The 14722-nt window shown below is 35.8% G+C and overlaps 1 protein-coding gene across 2 annotated transcripts in view; it reads left to right on the top strand.

The window, feature by feature from the left end:
* The first annotated feature begins 1843 nt into the window (after positions 1-1843).
* The window catches only part of LOC126752521 (cell adhesion molecule Dscam2-like), a 46734-nt gene continuing 33855 nt past the window's right edge, over positions 1844-14722 (top strand). The window contains exons 1-2 of one of the 2 annotated variants that reach the window (XM_050463383.1): positions 1844-1975; positions 11210-11794. In XM_050463383.1, coding sequence (XP_050319340.1) covers positions 11347-11794 — 448 coding nt within the window. In that variant the 5' untranslated portion in view covers positions 1844-1975; positions 11210-11346. The remainder of the gene's footprint in view (positions 1976-11209; positions 11795-14722) is intronic. The other variant, XM_050463384.1, reaches the window with a different exon arrangement.

Raw genomic sequence — 14722 nt, 5'->3', positions numbered from 1 at the left:
TTTTAACTGTTGATCGCCAGGACTTCAGCGAAAATATTATATATATTTTTTTGTTCAATCAGGATGCTGTAGTTTTAGACGTGTGGCAATACTTTTGGTTTTTGACAGCTGTTTATTAATTTATACCCAGTTTCGTTTGACATTTCAAAGTAAACAGACTTACTCCGGCAAAAAGGCTAATTGTGCAAATATTCGCACGTTCGGTGAATAGATCTTAAACGATAAAGCCACGGATAGTGATTTTCAAAATAAAATTTACCTTAGGCATTGAGCTCACTTTGGTTGAGTGACAACGAAAATAAACAAAATTGTCGCATTTGGAATAATGACATTCTAAAAGCTATTGTTGAGACGCCATCACATCTTCAAAAACCCCGGTATGGTGTGCTCTATAGGCAGAGAAAATCATTGGTTCACATTTCTTCAAAAATGAATCCAGTCATAATGTTACAGTCAATGGATTAGAGGATGTTGATGTAGATGTCCTTTGGTACCAACAAGATGGTGGTACATGCCATACAGTCGTTTGTGCACGCAGATAAGTCCGAGACGATTAATGCCTTGGAAGAGAATATTCGTCACGTTATTGCTGACATACGGCCCTTATTGCTGCAAAAAGTGGTCGAAAATAGGGCATCTCGCCTTAAATTTATCAGAGCCAGCCGCGGCCGTCTCTTACCCGAAATCATTTTAAAAAAATTGTGACAAACTCATACATATATAGGGGTTTCAATAGGGCACTACAAAAATAGACCGATAGGGACAGCAAACAAAGCTATATATTTTCCCGCTCTTTTGACATTTCTCTTCAGTAAGGTTTACCATTTTATCACGGAAAGGCATACGATGAAACAACAAGTCGAAATTATCAAAATTTACTACCGAAATTCGGAGTCAGCGGCCACAAATTTAAAAGTGGGCTTTTCAATAAGAGCGTTACTACCTTTTTTTTAATAAAACAAATCCGGTCAGAGATATCAATGTAATTCTTTATTCCTGTGAAAGTATTTGGGCCGGCGGCGTCATTCGGCCGTACGTCTTCTGTGATGATCAAGACCGGCACGTTACTCTGAATGGGAATCGCTACCGCTCAATGATAAACGAATATTTTGGGCAGAATTGGTTGATATGAACTTAGACAATATATGGTTCTAACAAGAAGGCGGCATAAGTCGAATGGCACAATCAATTTATTGAAAACCAAGTTTGGTGAACGTTTTCTCTCACGAAATGGCCCAGTCAATTGGCCGCCTCGGTCGTGCGATTTGACGCCGTTAGACTATTTTCTGTAGGGCTACGTCAAGTCTATGGTATATGTCAACAAGCCAAGCCGCGGTGGCCGGGCAAAAGAAATCGAGTTCCATAATAATGGCAGAAATAAAGAATTTCATTAATATTGCAAACCGTTTTTGTTTTATTTAAAAAACTGTTTTAGAGCTCTTACTTAAAAACGTTATTTCTAACAAAGAAAATAATTTGACCACAATATTAAAATATAAGCGTTATATTTCCTCTTGAAAACTAAATAGCTAAAAAAACATGCTTTAAAACTCTCTCTTTAAGTCTCTCAGACCGTCGGAAGTTGTTAAAAATATTCGAACTAGAGCATTTTAAGGTGCTTTATTCGCCCAGAGACGAATTGACTAGTAATATTTTATAAAACTAGGTTAACTTTTATGATTAACGTCACTAAACAATTATAGGAAATTTTTTATAAAACAAACTACCCTAATGCTTCTTTAAAATCAAAAAATTCACGTAATTGTTTTGTTTTCCGCTACTCACTCACACATGTACGTGCATATTTCCATTGTAGATGGCGTCAGATTGCCAACGAATATATGACAGCGTGTTCAGAACGGCACCCTACTCATCGAGAATGTGCAACGCACCGCCGATCAGGGAACCTACACTTGCATCGCCCGCAACAAGCACAACTACACGGCGCAACGGACGGTGGAGGTGAAAGTTTTGGGTGAGTTAAAGTTGAAGTTGAGGTTGCAGTTGATGCGGCGAAATTTTCGTTGATAACATTGGTAGTGGTGCTCCGATGTGCTGCCCATGTTGGGTGGCTGCAAATTTGGAAATTTTACCAGACCAATTTTAATTTGTCTGGAGTAGTTAATGAAAAACCGCAAAATGATGAAATGTTTGCGCCTAGCTCCATATGAGTTTTGGTAAATATTGAAATTTGTATTTGAAACAATACGAAAATAGCTACGAAAAAAAAAAAATACAATAAAACCCGCAAGTGGTGAACTCATTATAAATCGCCGAATTTTATTGTTGTTGGTTTTACGTATTCGGAAAAGTTATTGCAAAATAACTTATGTTTAGCATAACTAAATTTGAGCATATATTCGGAGAGTAGTGGCCAGAGGTTTAGAAACTTAGAAAGCGTTTTTAATTTTATTATATCATTTACAAAAGAAAAAGTTTTCTAAAAAAATAAATAAGTATTTCCTGAATGGGCAATATTAAGCTTGCCACGAAGTTTGTAAAAGCCAAACAACGTCGGAGACACTGAAAAGAAAAGAATCGTATATCTACAGGGTTTGTCCGGAAATTAATAGGACTGATTTTCTTCTGCCGCGACTGTACTTCGGAGCGTGCGCGCACCGACTGGATTCGGTGGAGGCCGTTCCTAACTAACGAGCGAGCGGCTGGTGAGTTGTCTCCGAGGATCTAGAGAGTCAGAACAAACATTTTCGCGCGACGTGTTTCTGTGAGTGGAGCAAGCCGAAAAGGCAGCGTTCGTTAGAGCAGAGGTACGCGATTAGATTCTGTGTGAAACTCGGTAAATCTGCGACAAAGATATAATCAAGCAGCAATTGTTACTACTAGTTTAATAGTTTTTTTTAAGGGGTCCCGGTGGTAAAATTAATGGATTTTTTGTTTAATGTTTAAAAAAAGAGCAATCAATTTAAAATTTTTACAGTTTATTTATACACTTACGAAAAGTACAAAAATATTTTTTTGTTAAATAAAAAAAATTTTAACAATATTAAAAATGGCGAACAAAAAAAGCTAACTTAAAAGATGACTCCCGGTACCTTTGTTGATTTTGACTCTTCTGAACATCTGAAACATAAAAACCAAATAAATTTTTAATCAGTCGGAGTACAGCTATTGCTGGAACGACAACCAAAAAAATTTAAAATTAAAATAATTTCGAACTTTTGAAGTTTAGATTCTGAAAACGAATTTTTGGACCAGTTTTAGATCGAAAAAAAATTGAAGTTCTTAAAATTAAAATTTGATCGTAGTCCCAGCGATAGATATTGATCTTATAAACACCATATTAAAATTTCAAGTGATTCGGATGAATAGTTTTTTTTTCATCAACGGCACACCAAAAAAAGTAGTTTTGAGAGAAATGAATTTAAAGTTTAGAGTGCCTATATATATATGTATATAGCCGCTACCTGCAAAAACGACTGTAGAAGCTAAAATAATGTGAGTCTCCTTCCAAAAATTATACAGTATATTCTTCAAGCACTATACTTTCGAACTATCAACCGGGACCCCTTAAATCGACTCAGTCCTATTACTTTCCGGACAAACCCTGTAAGTTGCGCAGAACTGATTATTCTTAAGCGTCATTTATATAACTTTGGCCACACTCTCTCCACTAAAGCCACACAAAGCGGTTCTAAATGCTTTTAGAAACAGCATCTCTATTACATGAAGTGGTATTTAAAAATAAACAAATAATTTGAAAATATTTTAAAAGGTATTGACTATTTTTGAACACCACATTTAAGCGCCAATGTATCATATGCACATTTTAATAACAATTAATTTGAAAAATTTTCAGCAAACGATACACAATAAAAGCCGATAGTAATTGCACATGCCAAAACTATGAAAATTAAGAAAATAAAATAAAACAAATATTTAAAAAAGGTGTAATACAAATAATAATATAAAAGTGAATTTGCACGCTACTCACAATAACAAAATATTTTAATTTGCACTGAGTAATTCGCAACTCGTAAAAAATATTTTCGCATTTAAACTTCACGCTATTTCAATTACCTATTAAAATGCATTTTTTTCAAGCCTGCTAAAAAATAAAATGCACTAAACTAACACATACATGCACACACACAAACAGTTTTACAAAAGCACATGCACATGCTGGCATTTCCGCTTTCGCCCACTAAAATGAAATGAATACACGAAAATATGATGCAGTTTAGCGGTGTTGAAATGAAAGAAGAACAACACAGCTCAAGCACTACACACACACACTCATACTGCACTCACACACTAAAACTATTTTAATTGTTCACCTGCGTTTTTCCATACTTTGCTCTGCTACTACTCTTCTTCTTCTTTACCTTTTTCCACTTTATTCATAATTTTCACTGCTGCTGTTTTTATGCTATACCTGTATTTTTTACCGTTATCTCTTTGTCCTACCTCTGTGTGTTTGCATTTGGTGCGCATTTTGTTGTTGTTGTTGCTTAAATTTTCCCTTTATTGGCCTGCATACGAAATCTTTTTGCATTCACTATACACACACAAAGATACGCACACAAACATACAGACAGCACAATATTTTCGAACAATGTTGCGTTCGCTTTGACATATCGCTCTGGAGAGACATTGATGAAATGCGAAATGTTAATTAAGAATTTTTACGCATACTCACACACATTCACGCAACTATGATATTCATAAATAAAATAACAACAAACAAAAACCTTCTGGGCAAATAAATTAAGTTCAAAAAGCTCACATCAAAATGAAGCTATAAAAACACCGCAATTTTACCGCACATCAAAACGCAATAAAATTCCTATCGTCAGCCGGTAACGATTGCTTAAATGCTTACACGCGCTACTTATACATACGCACATACATATTTGCACTTGGATGAACAAATACATGCATTCGATATTGCAGCTTTGCATTCGTATCCAATTCCGGTCGAAGTTATTATTTCTTATGTCAGCTGCACCCACAGCTTTATGTTTTGATTCCGAAAAACCTAAATAGGCAAAAAAATCTACACCTTCACATCATCGCTTCATTCAATCCAAGTTTCTTTGTTTTAGGTTCCTTGATCGTTAAAACTCCCACGTAGCTTCGTATTTTACGCGGGTTGCTGAATAAGTTTCTTCCCTAAATTTTTTTAGCTTAAGATCACTAAGAGAATATTATCACTTCGCCAGTAATAAAAATTAGATCAGTTTTAGGTCCGGTAATACTTAAATATTAGGTCATTATAGAAAAGGTTTCATGGTTAATCCCTGAGTTAAGATCGCAGATGGATTTCCGAAAGCAGTTTTTGTGAAGAAAAATTTCTTTGGTTGTAACTCAAGCATCACAAAGCCTCTTGAACTCAGCCTATCCGTTTATGGGAAATAAGTAGGTCATGTTTGAAGACATGAGGTCAACGTTGTATTTGTCATAAGTTTGCAAAAGCGGGACACGAAAAAATGTTGATTGTAGTGTGATCTTTCCCTGTTTTGGATACCATACTATCACTATGTTTTGGGCTCCAATCAGAAATTATTTCGGAAACTCATAACGTTTTCAGTATTATTCCTTCCTCAGTGTTTCTTAATAGTTCATAGTTTAGTCAACGAAATTCAGGTTTTTCATTCCTAAAAATACTAGTACACACAGTTCCAGATTGGAACTCTAATCGTGAAACCACCTGATATCGCAATCATCTGCATTTTCGTTAAATATTCCGACATTACGTATGTATTCTACCATCAGCACAACAGATCAGAAACATTATTACGGTTGCTTTAGTTGTTGCTATTATCGGTTATTTAATCCCTGTTTAAGTGACAAGGCGTTATTTAGGTGGAATATTGCTGTTTCGACGAGTGTTTTGAGTTGAATTTGTTGAGCATGCGAAGAGGTGCTTAGAGTCACACTGCCACTCTCCTCTAGTGCCTTCTTCCTAACCACACCTTCCTCGTAGGTTTGATGGCAAAAAAAGGAGAAAAGACTACCAGAGATTGGTTCAACAATGATGCCTATGATACAAATGAACTGCTACGAAAACAAAGCGTGCGAGGATTTCGAAGTGTTCAGAGACATTTTCATTTCGATACCCAGCTTCAATGAAGCTAATAGCAATATTTTCAGCCAAACTCCTTTTTGTTATGTCGAGGGGTGCTACGTACAAAACGATATTAAGTACCATGGATACCGTGCTACTTAGTACACTAAACTAACTGATGAGCGATGATGATAAGGATAACTTAAAAAAACTTTTATGTTGTATTACAACAATACCAATCCGAGTTTTGAAACCCAACAAAATCTATGATATTATATTATAGAATATTGTGAAAAACTGGAATAGTGTATTCATGTTTTTTTTATGAGCTCATACTACACTGTAATTAATAACAATATTTTCAAAATGGATTGTTCCCAACCAAAAACAAAAATTTCTCCGAAAAGTGTTCCAAATTAAAATTCATTGCAAGTTCATCCAAGTGATTACGTTAAACATTTGTTTCACTTACATACATACTTACAATACATTAATAACAGAAATGTTAATAAAATACTCGAAATCGCAAGTAATAACATTTTCCAAAACCCGTCCTCCACTTCAACCTCCCTTTCCTTTTATACTTCCTCAGTGTATTTGGCACTTGATCAACACGCCTGCTTGCTTGCAATGAAAATTTATGCGAATGATGAGCATGCAGCACACGCACCACGAATTTTGCACAACATTAAGCACCTTATAACTCACCAACAAGCACCGCAGACGTTCACCATACATACCCAGCGCACTTTAAGCTCTCACTTCTACTGCATCCACTTTTTATCTAAATATTTATTGTTTGAATTTCAGCAAAGCATATGCGCCCGCTCTCTCAAATAACTATTAAAATCACGTCCGTTGAAATGCACCGATTTATTACGCACATTTTTTTGATTTTTTTAAACCTTTTTCACTGCTATACTCCAGCGCTCTCTTTTTGGTTACACTTTCTTTGAAATCTAGTACTATTTTTTACTTTTTTCTGTTCGTCCTCTTCTTCGTCCTTTTTTTGGTCTTCACCATTTATGTTGTGTGCACATCACGATTTGCATTTTGCACCATTTTGCATTTCTGAATTTCTGCACTTCTGCATCTGAACCTGCATTTGCATCTGCATCAGCATTGCGCATTCGCGACGCGACGTCATGGTGCGGCGCTCAAATGGCGCTCACCACACAGTTGTGTGTTTTGTCAACATCCAACGCCTGAACGTCCGATCCGCGCGCCGATAGCCGTCGACAGTCAGCAGTCAGCCATTAATACCTCAACCATAAGTACCTATAGATACATACATATATATATATATATATATATATATATATATATATACATACAAATGTATATATATTTGATTTTGTTGTGTCTGCTCGCTGTTCTCGGTTGACTGCGTGCGCTGGACGTTTGGGTGTACGAGCAAGACAGAATCCTCATTATGGGGCATTGTGTTGTGTGGCATGCGGTCGTCCTTGGCTAAACAATGTTTATGGGTAATGGTTAAGTGGTTTGCGGTCAAATGATTTATACCGGAGTTTACATCGTACATATGTATGCATATTAATATCGGTTATACAAAGGTGTGCTCGGCCGAATGATGGTTTCTGCCAGCGGTGAAAGTTCCATACAAATACTTTATCTAAGTACAGGGTTCATTGAGATATTAAAGAGCCGTGAAGAAGGTGAATGCCATAATAACTCCTAGGAGTACGATTTCCTCGTATATGTGCAAGTAAAATGTAGTTGAGAATATTACCGAAAGGCTGTCTTTGAAAAGGAACCATATTTCGATTTATATGAATTACACCCACAGTTTTCTATTTGAAAGAAAGGTTAAGAGATTATTAAATTAGATTGGATCAGAAGTATTGTCTTTGAAAAAAAACATATTTTCAATTAGATTTGATTGCATGCAAAGGCTTGTTATTGAAAGGAATTTTGTCGATGGATTTCGTTAGTAATTCTTGTATTCGTCATATCAGGAATGTCTGTAATTCTATATTCAACGTGTACCATGGGACCCAATTCCAAAAGCATATTCACTAGTACATGAGATCGTTACATCTTTGACATGGCTCAGATAAAACTGAAATTCTAGAGAAAACTATATTTTTCTTCATAAAATCTCAGTAGTTATGTAATTCTTGCGAACCTTTCCATGCATTAAAATGAATGTCTATAGTCTTCGTAAGTGATTAGTAAAGATCACAAACAGCATTTTGTGACCAAATGACCATAATAGTTGAACAGACCGTTGCATAAATTTGTTAAGGTTCTTCTCCAAAACGTAAGTGAAATCTAGTTCACAACTTAGTTAGTCTATTTCATATCTATTATGGTCCATTTTTCTAATTATCAATCTTTCCAAAAATCACATACATACATAAATACATACATTACAGCTTAGAACTTCAACTTCCGAAGGGAAATTGAAAAAAAAGAATAAATTTGGTTCTACCATGATCTGTATTACATTCGTAATTGGAACGAGATTTTACATTATTCATTGCTACGAAATGGTATTTCATTTCGAGCATATTTCCGTAGGCTTAACGAAATCCGCTTTGAAAAGTCAGATATTGCACCTCTGTTCCTGTTTGTAGCCAATTACCTCGAAATCAAAAAGCTTCTAGCTATAATTCTATTAGCTCGTAATTATCTAGGTTTTATAAAGCTTATTTGTCAGATCTGACGAATAGATAATGACAGCGAACTATCTAAATTCCAAATAATTAATGTGACTCATTTCCAAACTTACTCACATTGTAGAGGTATGTACATATGTATATGTTGGCTTTTTCTGAACACTTTTAAAATCGAATCAGTATGAAATTGTTAGAAATTACGGAGTTTTATATAGGGAGTATAATACAACTTCTTTTGATAATAATCAATACTTCAGCTATTTACAGATTTCAGTAAGGGTCAAATGACTTTAAATAACACCAATTTATAATCTCTTACAATCTTAAACTTAGACCCTTTGAAGAGAAATGAAATTTAAACTATTTTTGTAAATAATTGAGAGTAGAAATCTGTGCGACTTCAGTATTGAAGGCTCTTGTTATCCAAATATTCCTCAAATAGTGTTTGCGAAATGTCGAAGCCATTCATGGTCGAATTGACGACCGGCTGTGGTTACGTAGACCTAACATTATTGGAAATTGCAGACGGTAGTCTTTTCTCATAGAAAAGTTTTTAAATATTTTTTAATACAGTACAATTTTCTAAGGTTCAAAATCGATTTAAAGTTTCGCCACCCTGCATATATATATCTACAAGTACTCCCTTAATTATGGAATGTTTAGCCGCATAGCCGCACATTCTTAATTATTACGAAACATGCTGTAAACCCTTTGATTTAGGTCAAATTAATGTAACAATACGCCGACACACATAAATGTTTACATAGCTTCCTATACTTACGCGCATACCGTACATACATACATATGTATTTGCATGAATAAGTAAGAACAAATAGCTTCAGATCTATCAAGAATGGGAATTTGTTGAATGACATAGCGGCAAAACAGAGCTAAGTACATACATACAGCTATGTTTACTTTTAGTTAGAGGCAAACTTTGCGTTCTTGAATTTGAAAAACACACAAAATGGAACTCAACCACATTTCAAACAAAACTATTGTTAATTAATGCAAACCACGAAACCGCAACTCAAATCAAAATGGCCAAATTAGAAAAAATATCGCACAGACACACATACAAAAATGTATATGTATATATGTATGTGCGTGAGGGAAGACCGCATCGGGCTCACACACGTTCACTGCGAAGGAAAATTGAAAGTGCCACGCCCCCTAACCATCTAAATGTGTGGGCATTTGGCGCAACTGCTAGGAAATACATACACAGATGGAAAACAAAAACAATAGAAACAAATAGAATTGAGCTTTGCATAAGCCTATTGATTTAGCAATCTGCCGCAGACTGTATAACTGTATATATGAATACATCAATGACTATGGGAAACTTCAATTGGTTAGGCGTTAAACTAAACGAAGGGATAATGCATTGCCGGTCGTTTCCTCGTTATGTAGAGAAGCAGATACGATACTTTAGAACAGCGATGCGATAGAAAACATTAACCAAATAGTTTTAACAAAAATGAAAATACGTTTCAGCTTAAGTTAAAATGCTGACTTGATCCTTTCCTGAAAGTAACAAAGATTCTAGTCTAAATATATATGTAAAAGCCGAATAAATATTGTTCTATTTAATCATACCTAAGTAAATAAATCAAAATAGAACACAGGTGGATCTGTGGTGAAACTGCATAAATTTCTCAGAGAAGGAAACGGGAAAAATTTTAAAGGGAGCATTAGCTTCCTTGGATATAGCCCCATCGAAATTGCCTGAAACTTGATACACGTTATTTCTTTCTCCAAAAGCTTTATGAGCTTATATTAGTAAAGTTATTTTATATAATTATCGCCTAAAGTGATATTTTGCGCTTTTAAGAAGCTTTCTCTTTTAAGGTGGGACAAGGAACCTTTGGGTATTCCCGCCAGTCGCCAGGAATGTGGTTCGCAGTAAAATATATGTACCTATTTCTTCGATATGGGTAATGGAGTTTAAAATTAAATGAAAATCAAGTATTCTAAAGTCTATTGAACCGTTTGTTCACCGGTACTCGAGACCTTCCTTTTATGAATCTACCTTTAGCGAACTATATTTTCGCTTTAGCTCATAATTTCGCGTACTGAGATTCCTAAACGCCCATTTGAAATTCTCAGTGAAAAAAATCGTTGTTTTCCTCAACTAAAAGTACCAAGTCATCTTTCTTTCTTATATCTACCAGCAGAGTCTAGAGAGCTCATGGCTGTATTCTCTCGCTCAACCACTACCGAACACACGCTAGTATTATTTATCGAATACAATTTAAAAACTTTCTTTCTGCTTCATTAGTTCCCAAATACATGGCGATCTCAAGTAAATAAAATAAGAAAAGTATAGGTTGAATTTCCCAAAGTGCATTGATGTTAATTGAAAGCTTCTTCTTCTTTTACTACCGCTTTAATTGACTTTTTAAACAATTCAAATACACCGAATATTTCTTTACAAACAACAATAAATAGACATTTTATTTAACTTGCTTAAACGTAACACTAAATAAACAAAGCTAACGCGTTCAATTTCATGCGTTCCACTAATCACTTACGATACCAAAAGTTCCACCCAAGATTACACCATTCTCATTCGCACGCGATCTGAATGTCGGCGACCGCACGAGCATACAATGTGTCATTGGCACCGGTGACCTACCGCTCACATTCACCTGGCTTAAGGACGGACAGCCGCTGCAGCAAATGGCCACATCCATCACAACCTCAGCAGCGGCCGCCTCTGGGCATAATCGCCTACTTATGGGCGGCGTTGGTGTTGGTGTCGGTGTGAATTATGTATTGCGCGATGGTGGTGGTGCTGGTGGTGGTGGCAGCGTTGGCGGCGGCGGCGGTGTTAGCGGTGGGCATCATAGCGGTACCGGTGGCGTTGCTGCATCAGGTCCATCAGGTCATACAAATCACGACGATTCAGCCGCCACATCGGCTGCGGCAGCATCAATGTCAACGAATGCGGATGGTAGTAGCGGTGGTGTAGATGGTGGCGCTGGCCAAGTGACAATTCGCCAAAATGATGATTTCACCAGCGCCCTCAGCATCACAAGTGTGACGCGAGCACAGAGCGGCACCTATACGTGTCGCGTACAAAACGATGCCGCCACTGTATCGCACTCTGCACAGCTAAGAGTCAATGGTATTATTATTATGCGTGTTGTTGTTGTCAACATTATAAATATTATTATGTTTGTCTTTGTAGTTGTTGCATGCTACTTCGTTGAAATATTTGCATTTATTTTCCTTTTTTATTTCGCTTGTTTCTAATAAGCTGACGCCTGCTGTCACGGTTGCCTAACGTTCATGTCGCCTTGCATGGTTGCATTTGCATGTTTGTTTCAGCATGTTTACTTTACAATTTTATTACAAATAAATTTTTTGTGTTGTTGTTGGCATTTTTTTGCGAATTTTTGGCAAACTCCGCTGCCAAATGCATGTTATTGCACACAAAAGCACATGAACGCACACATATATGTATACCCTTAGTTATATAAGTATACACATTTATTTATGTAACTTTTTATCAGCACAATCATATAGTATGTATCTCACGTATTGTTGTTGCTTGTTAATGGATTTATTGGCGCACATCTAATTGATGCGAATATATGCTAAGTGTCAATATAAAATGGTTATTTTTCTCCACACATACACACAAAGGCGCACAAGAATGTTATTTGCCAACAGTTGTTGCACACATTATTTTTGGTAAATTCGTTAGGTTCTGTTGTTTTTGTTCTCAATTTCAGCTGTAGACTAGCGTATATAACTATACATATAATCGATTTTTGCCACAAATACTTGTACATTCAGAGCGAACGTTACAAATGAAAATAAATGGGCAGGCATAAGCGCAGAGCTCGTAAAGGTATATACGTGTGTATATTTATATTTGGTACTACGGCGGCCATACGTACATCGACATATATCAATTAGCCAATATGCAGATTGCAACTTTCTCACATATTAACACATTGACTGCTTTTTGTTTGGCATAGTAGTAATATACTACCTTCCGAACAATTTCTCTATATTCTGAAAACAATTTACGCAAGATAAGTCAAGGATTATTCATCCTAATGAGTCTACCACGAGCCCGATACAGAAACTAACCTATGTTTCCTTCAATAACAGTTTTTATTTTAAAATTTCTAAACCTCCAATGGCAATCATTCTTTTCTTTTATAAATTTTATGAATAAGAACGACCATAAGACTAAAAATTTCCTATCACGCAGAGATATGTTGCTATCAATTAAGTCAAGGGGTGTAGGGGTTAAAACACCACCATTTACAAAAATAACAAAAATAGCAGTACGTGATGAAAAACTTTTTAATTCAAATTCGTGATCAGGACACCTCAAATACCCCACCGAGCTCTTAGAACATCAGTCTCAAAGTTTTTCCTTCAGATTAATTGAGTATTCTAATCAGTGTGATACCAATTTTATAATAACTATGTATAACTATAAATGCGTGATATTAACAGATGGCAAGCTTTATAAAAAAAATTTCATTGATAAACATTCCTAAGTCTCTTCAGCTTGATCGACAATTTGTAACTTTCTTTTTGTGACCGAATTTTAGTTGGGACAATATGAGGCATATATGTCACCTGGTCTACGGAAAGGGGACTTAGGTGTCAAAAAATCAATTTTCACTTTTTAGTGTATTCGGATGGAAGATGAGATGCTTTTTCACGTGATAGAATCCAAAAAGTCATAACTTGTTTGAAAGTTCCCTAAAAAGAAAGAAGACATCTCTAAACAATTGTTCCGTGTACTCTCGATCATTTCCCGTGGTATCAGTGTATGACATTTCTTATTACAAAAATCTTTTGACAGAAATTTTGTTACTAGCTCCTCCTCCTTTACTTCAACAACAGACAGGTTAATCTTAACAAAAGTTTGTTCGGCATCATCTTCTGCCTGAGAAACACATACTTCGTCTTCATCATAATCGCTCTCTTCATTGTTTTCATCATCCTTTTCATGGAAATATTGTCCGTATACGGCATTGAACTCCTCATCAACACTCATGTTTCATTTCATGCGAAATGCAAAGACGATAATCAACAGAAACACTTACACAAATGTGATAACAGAACATCCAGAAAAAGAGACTAATGAAAACAAGACAACAGCAGCTGCGCGGTATTAGAGAAAACGTCACTTCTTCAGTGTTACTTTTTTAAATGTTCCACACTAGCAACTTACACGATGAACTATAATAACATTCCGACCAAAAACAACACTTACTGGACGTCCTTGAAGCCTCTGGAAAGGAGAACAATTATGAGATAACGAGAAACTGACGAAACGAGTTGTTTATTTTTAACAGCTGTTTCCCAGAAAACTAGTTTTCGCACGTTAGCTCCCTTTTCGTAGACCAGGTCTCATATTAAAATCAACTCTCCTCTCACAAGCCCAGTTCTCGCATAGCGAAATTTCACTCAAAGAAGGTTTGTTCTCACAAGTTGATGGCTTTTTATAGTCATTGTGACCGATTTACATACATACAGCTTTGCTTGACAAGTTGTACTTTAACAAGAGAGCCAAGGATAGGTAAAAATAAAAGCTTTGCTTTCTGTACTTATCTCTAAAAAAATGGCGACTGTTGCACAATATTTTTGCTTCACTTTGCGTTGCCTCGATGTGAGCGAACTCATAACGAAAGCATACATCCAACTTTTCTATCAAATCAAAGCGAAGCAAAAGTATGTGAATCAGTCATTAGGGTCGCTCAGGGATAGTGACTCCGGTTTTCACATTAAGCTATGTATATGAAAGAACAACATCCGACCGCCACTAAAAAATAGACAAAAAGTTAATACGAGTGTATGTTTTTTGTAGGCATTTTTATTAGGGATAGTGAGTAAATATCTACGAAGAAAGATGTCTTCGATTCCCAATATCTCTCCCCTTTACCTTTGAGTGCTGATCTTTTGTCAAATAATTTTCATATAAAAGCACCAACAAAGCTATTAAGTTTAATGCAACTCGAGAATATGAGCATACCTTCATAAGGTGGTATAACTTCTATCTTCAATGCAACCAAATTTTATTTTA

Source organism: Bactrocera neohumeralis, chromosome 3, assembly GCF_024586455.1.
Source record: "Bactrocera neohumeralis isolate Rockhampton chromosome 3, APGP_CSIRO_Bneo_wtdbg2-racon-allhic-juicebox.fasta_v2, whole genome shotgun sequence".
Classification (NCBI taxonomy): Eukaryota; Metazoa; Arthropoda; class Insecta; order Diptera; family Tephritidae; genus Bactrocera; species Bactrocera neohumeralis.
The sequence above is the reverse complement of the archived record's forward strand: the minus strand, read 5'-3'. Positions and strand labels throughout refer to the sequence as shown.